Source organism: Siphateles boraxobius, unplaced genomic scaffold (genome assembly GCF_051911475.1).
Source record: "Siphateles boraxobius isolate OS27281-9 unplaced genomic scaffold, OSU_SipBor_1 372, whole genome shotgun sequence".
Lineage (NCBI taxonomy): Eukaryota > Metazoa > Chordata > Actinopteri > Cypriniformes > Leuciscidae > Siphateles > Siphateles boraxobius.
The window spans coordinates 40001-45000 of NW_027509000.1; the positions used below are offsets into that span (position 1 = coordinate 40001).

The window sequence follows — 5000 nt, forward strand, 5'->3', positions numbered from 1 at the left end:
TAAGTAATAAATGAAAAGCAAAGTTACACCCCCCCCCCCCCATATATATATATATATCTTTAATTTTTTTCTCTACTCCAAGAAATGATCCGATCCGTGTCTCATGAACAGCAAATGATCTGATCCGTGCGCTGTGTGTTTGTGAGGCGCGCACACACCTCGAAGCAGTACTCCTGTCCGAGGATGCTGGAGTGCACAGGCTTGATGACGGCGTCCTCGTCCAGCGTGAGATCCAGCGCCTCGGCAGCACTGCTGGGAGACAGCAGAGACTCGTGCGAGTGCGACTCCTTAAAGCTCTGCATGAGGCGCGTCCTGCACACACACACACGCGCACGCACGCACGCACGCACGCACACACACACACACACACACACACACACACAGAGTTTTCTTATTTTTTTTCATTTTACACAAATTACAACAACCAGCTAAACATTCCTTGACAACAACAGTGGCCCAAATAAAAGAGATTCAGAAATAGAAAAAGTGAAAAAGAAAATACATAAAACACTATACAATAGTAAATATATATATATATACAAGCCGTTTTTTGTAGTCATTAAAAAACTATTTCTTTAAAAGCAAATATCTTCCTCTGCTTTGAACTTTAAACGTTGTAACTTTGCAGATGTTGTTTATGCTCAAACAGCAACATTACACCTAGCTAAAGTTAGAAAAGTGAAATCATAATCAACCACCCCTTTAAAACAACATGGAATACGTAAAAGTTTCACATCGATCCGTTCACCCTCAATATATACCTATAGGTGTCCACCTTTGTATGAAAATTTCAGTTGGAGTTCGACAGTCATATGCTACAATTTGTAAATAGATACAAGTTTTTCTCTCCGTTGACTCAGTTTTGGTGGGTGTGGCTTCATCCAATTAATTGTAATAGTTTTTCGTGCACATAATAGGAGTACATACAAAATATATCTCAGGTTGACAGACAGAGTTTTCTATACGTGCTGTGACTCACTGAAGCACAATGGGAGTGTGAGTCACTGTATCTGCTGCAGTGTGTGTGTGAGTGTGTGTGTGTGTATACCTCTCCTGGTCAGCACTGCGGAATCGTGGGAGGATCATGTGGCGAAAGCTTCCTGTGCGGTCGAGTTTGGGTTGACTCTTTGCTCGTTTAATTGATCCTTTCAGACGGCGACTTAGAAAACTCTGCGAACACAAACACACACACACTCATTGCCATGCTGTTATTGTAGTGTGTGATGGTGGAGGATCTCCACTAGAGGGCGACGTGAGTCAGAGATGATGTTCCTGAACCGTGAGTCACTGCAGATGCTGCCCACGCAACGCTGCGTACATGTGTGTGTGTGTGTGTGTGTGTGTGTGTGTGTGTGTGTGTGTGTGTGTGTGTGTGTGTGAGTGTGTGTGTGTGTGCATATGCTTAAACTCTTATTAAAGTCAGCATGACATGGAACTCGCAACTGACTTTCCCAGCTAACAAAAATATGATCGGAGACGTTCTAAAAATGTTATTTCTGAACTTTTCTCTTGGTTGTGGGAACGTTAAGGAAGCATTCTATTGTATCATTCTTGAAGCATTATGTGAACGTTACTTTTTAATGCTCTCTGAACGTTCTGAAACAAATAAAAACATTACAAATGTTAGATTAACTAAAACGTTTCAGAAAAAAAGTTCTATGAACAATATTTTAGTGCTGACGTTTTGAGAAAACGATTAAAGACCAGATAACTTTAAAGGAACGTTCCAAAGTGCAAATATTACGTAACTTATATCAAAAATAAGTCTAAAATACAAGGAAGGAAAATATGATATTGTGGATTTAAAATTGTGATAATATTGTATTGTGGATTTAGAATCATGAAAATAACATATTGAGGTTTTAAAATCATAATAATATCGTACCGAGGCTTTAGAGTCGTGATAATATTGTACCGTGGCTTTACATTTACATTTATCTGACGCTTTTATCCAAAGCGACTTACAATTTTCGCTATGTCAGAGGTCGCACGCCTCTGGAGCATCTAGGGGTTAAGTGTCTTTCTCAGGGACACATTGGTGTCTCACAGTGGATTCGAACCCGGGTCTCTCACACCACAGGCATGTGTCTTATCCACTGCGCCATGACTTTAGAGTCCTGATAATATCGTACAGTGGCTTTAGAATTGTGATAATATCGTACAGTGAATTCAGAGTCGTGATAATATCGTATCGTGGCTTTAGAATCATGATAATATCGAACAGTGGCTTCAGAATCGTGATAATATCGTATTGTGGCTTTAGAATCGAGATAATATCGTACAGTGGCTTTAGAGTCGTGATAATATCGTACAGTGGCTTTAGAGTCGTGATAATATCGTACAGTGGCTTTAGAGTCGTGATAATATCGTACAGTGAATTCAGAGTCGTGATAATATCGTACAGTGGCTTTAGAATCGAGATAATATCGTACAGTGGCTTTTGAGTCGTGATAATATCGTACAGTGAATCCAGAGTTGTGATAATATCGTACAGTGGCTTTAGAATCCTGATAATATCGTACAGTGGCTTCAGAATCGTGATAATATCGTACAGTGGCTTTAGAATCATGATAATATCGTACAGTGGCTTCAGAATCGTGATAATATCGTATCGTGGCTTTAGAGTCGTGATAATATCGTACAGTGGCTTTAGAATTGTGATAATATCGTACAGTGAATTCAGAGTCGTGATAATATCGTATCGTGGCTTTAGAATCATGATAATATCGTACAGTGGCTTCAGAATCATGATAATATCGTACAGTGGTTTCAGAATCGTGATAATATCATATCGTGGCTTTAGAGTCGTGATAATATCGTACAGTGGCTTTAGAATCATGATAATATCGTACAGTGGTTTCAGAATCGTGATAATATCATATCGTGGCTTTAGAGTCGTGATAATATCGTACAGTGGCTTTAGAATTGTGATAATATCGTACAGTGAATTCAGAGTTGTGATAATATCGTACAGTGGCTTTAGAATCGAGATAATATCGAATTGTGGCTTTAGAGTCGTGATAATATCGTACAGTGGCTTCAGAATCGAGATAATATCGTACAGTGGCTTTAGAATTGAGATAATATCGTACAGTGGCTTTTGAGTCGTGATAATATCGTACAGTGGCTTTAGAGTCGTGATAATATCGTACAGTGAATTCAGAGTCGTGATAATATCGTACAGTGGCTTTAGAGTCGTGATAATATCGTACAGTGGCTTTAGAGTCGTGATAATATCGTACAGTGAATTCAGAGTCGTGATAATATCGTATCGTGGCTTTAGAATCTTGATAATATCGTACAGTGGCTTCAGAATCGTGATAATATCGTACAGTGGCTTTAGAGTCGTGATAATATCGTACAGTGGCTTTAGAGTCGTGATAATATCGTATCGTGGCTTTAGAGTCGTGATAATATCGTACAGTGGCTTTAGAATTGTGATAATATCGTACAGTGAATTCAGAGTCGTGATAATATCGTATTGTGGCTTTAGAATCATGATAATATCGTACAGTGGCTTCAGAGTCGTGATAATATCGTATCGTGGCTTTAGAGTCGTGATAATATCGTACAGTGGCTTTAGAATCGAGATAATATCGTATAGTGGCTTTAGAGTCGTGATAATATCGTACAGTGGCTTCAGAATCGAGATAATATCGTACAGTGGCTTTAGAATCGAGATAATATCGTACAGTGGCTTTTGAGTCGTGATAATATCGTACAGTGGCTTTAGAGTCGTGATAATATCGTACAGTGGCTTTAGAATCGTGATAATATCGTATCGTGGCTTTAGAATCATGATAATATCGTACAGTGGCTTTAGAGTCGTGATAATATCGTATCGTGGCTTTAGAATCATGATGATATCGTACAGTGGCTTTAGAGTCGTGATAATATCGTACAGTGGCTTCAGAATCGTGATAATATCGTACAGTGGCTTCAGAGTTGTGATAATATCGTATCGTGGCTTTAGAATCATGATAATATCGTACAGTGGCTTCAGAGTCGTGATACTATCGTACAGTGGCTTCAGAATCGTGATAATATCGTACAGTGGCTTCAGAGTTGTGATAATATCGTATATTCACACAGCACTTTCACTGGAGTATTCCATGACGACTCAGATGCAGAGAGTGAAAGGAAAAGGATCGGATAATAGAATCCTCACAAGGTCAAGTGCATGAGCTCGTGTCATTGGACCGAGGCGTTGCCGTGACGACACTCCCGATCTCGGGAACGTCCTGACACTGACCTGCGCTCGCATGAAGCCTCGTCCACATCACGCCGACACACGCTCGAATTAAACACGCAACAGCACCACAACCTCAACCTCAGTCTGAAAACATTTATATTCTGCTCTCATGTTTGAAGCTATAGTCTCCCAGAGAACGATCTGTCAGAGTTATGAACAAACGTTCTTCCAGTAACGTTAATAGAACGTTCGTTAAATGTTATCTGGGCTTTAATAATGTTCTCAAAACACTAACAAATAATGTTATTTCTACATCATTCATGGAATGCTTTTCTGAAGCATTTTAGTTCATCTGTTTTTTAAACATTTATACACACACTTCTTGTTTCAGAAAGTTCAGAGAACATTCAACAGTAACGTTCCCATTATGATTGAAGAATTATAATATAGAGAAAACATTCCCTCAAAGTTTTCTCTGAAGAAAAACAGTAACACTTCATTAGTTATCATTAGCTAATGCATCAACTAACATGAACGAACCATGAGCAATACATTTTTTATATTTGTTAGTTAATAAAAATCCAGCTGTTCATTGTTCGTGTTATTTCACAGCGCATTCACTAACGTTAACAAGGTTTTAATGAAGTATTAATAAATGCTAGTTCATTCTTAGTTCATGCTAACTAATGTTAACTAATCAACCTTATTGTAAAGTGTTACTGAAAAAACGTTTTTTAAACATTTAATAACATTGATAACATTGAGAAATATCGTTTTCATAATTTAGCATATGTTTGCTAGCTGAGAT

General features: G+C 38.4%; 1 protein-coding gene across 3 annotated transcripts in view; it reads right to left on the bottom strand.

Moving 5' to 3' along the window:
* The window catches only part of syngap1a (synaptic Ras GTPase activating protein 1a), a 32417-nt gene that overhangs the window by 25347 nt on the left and 2070 nt on the right, over positions 1 to 5000 (bottom strand). For all 3 annotated transcript variants that reach the window (XM_077197238.1, XM_077197240.1, XM_077197239.1), the window contains exons 2-3: positions 1049 to 1170; positions 159 to 312 (exon numbers count right to left, since the gene is read on the bottom strand). In XM_077197238.1, the coding sequence (XP_077053353.1) occupies positions 159 to 312; positions 1049 to 1170 (276 nt within the window). The remainder of the gene's footprint in view (positions 1 to 158; positions 313 to 1048; positions 1171 to 5000) is intronic.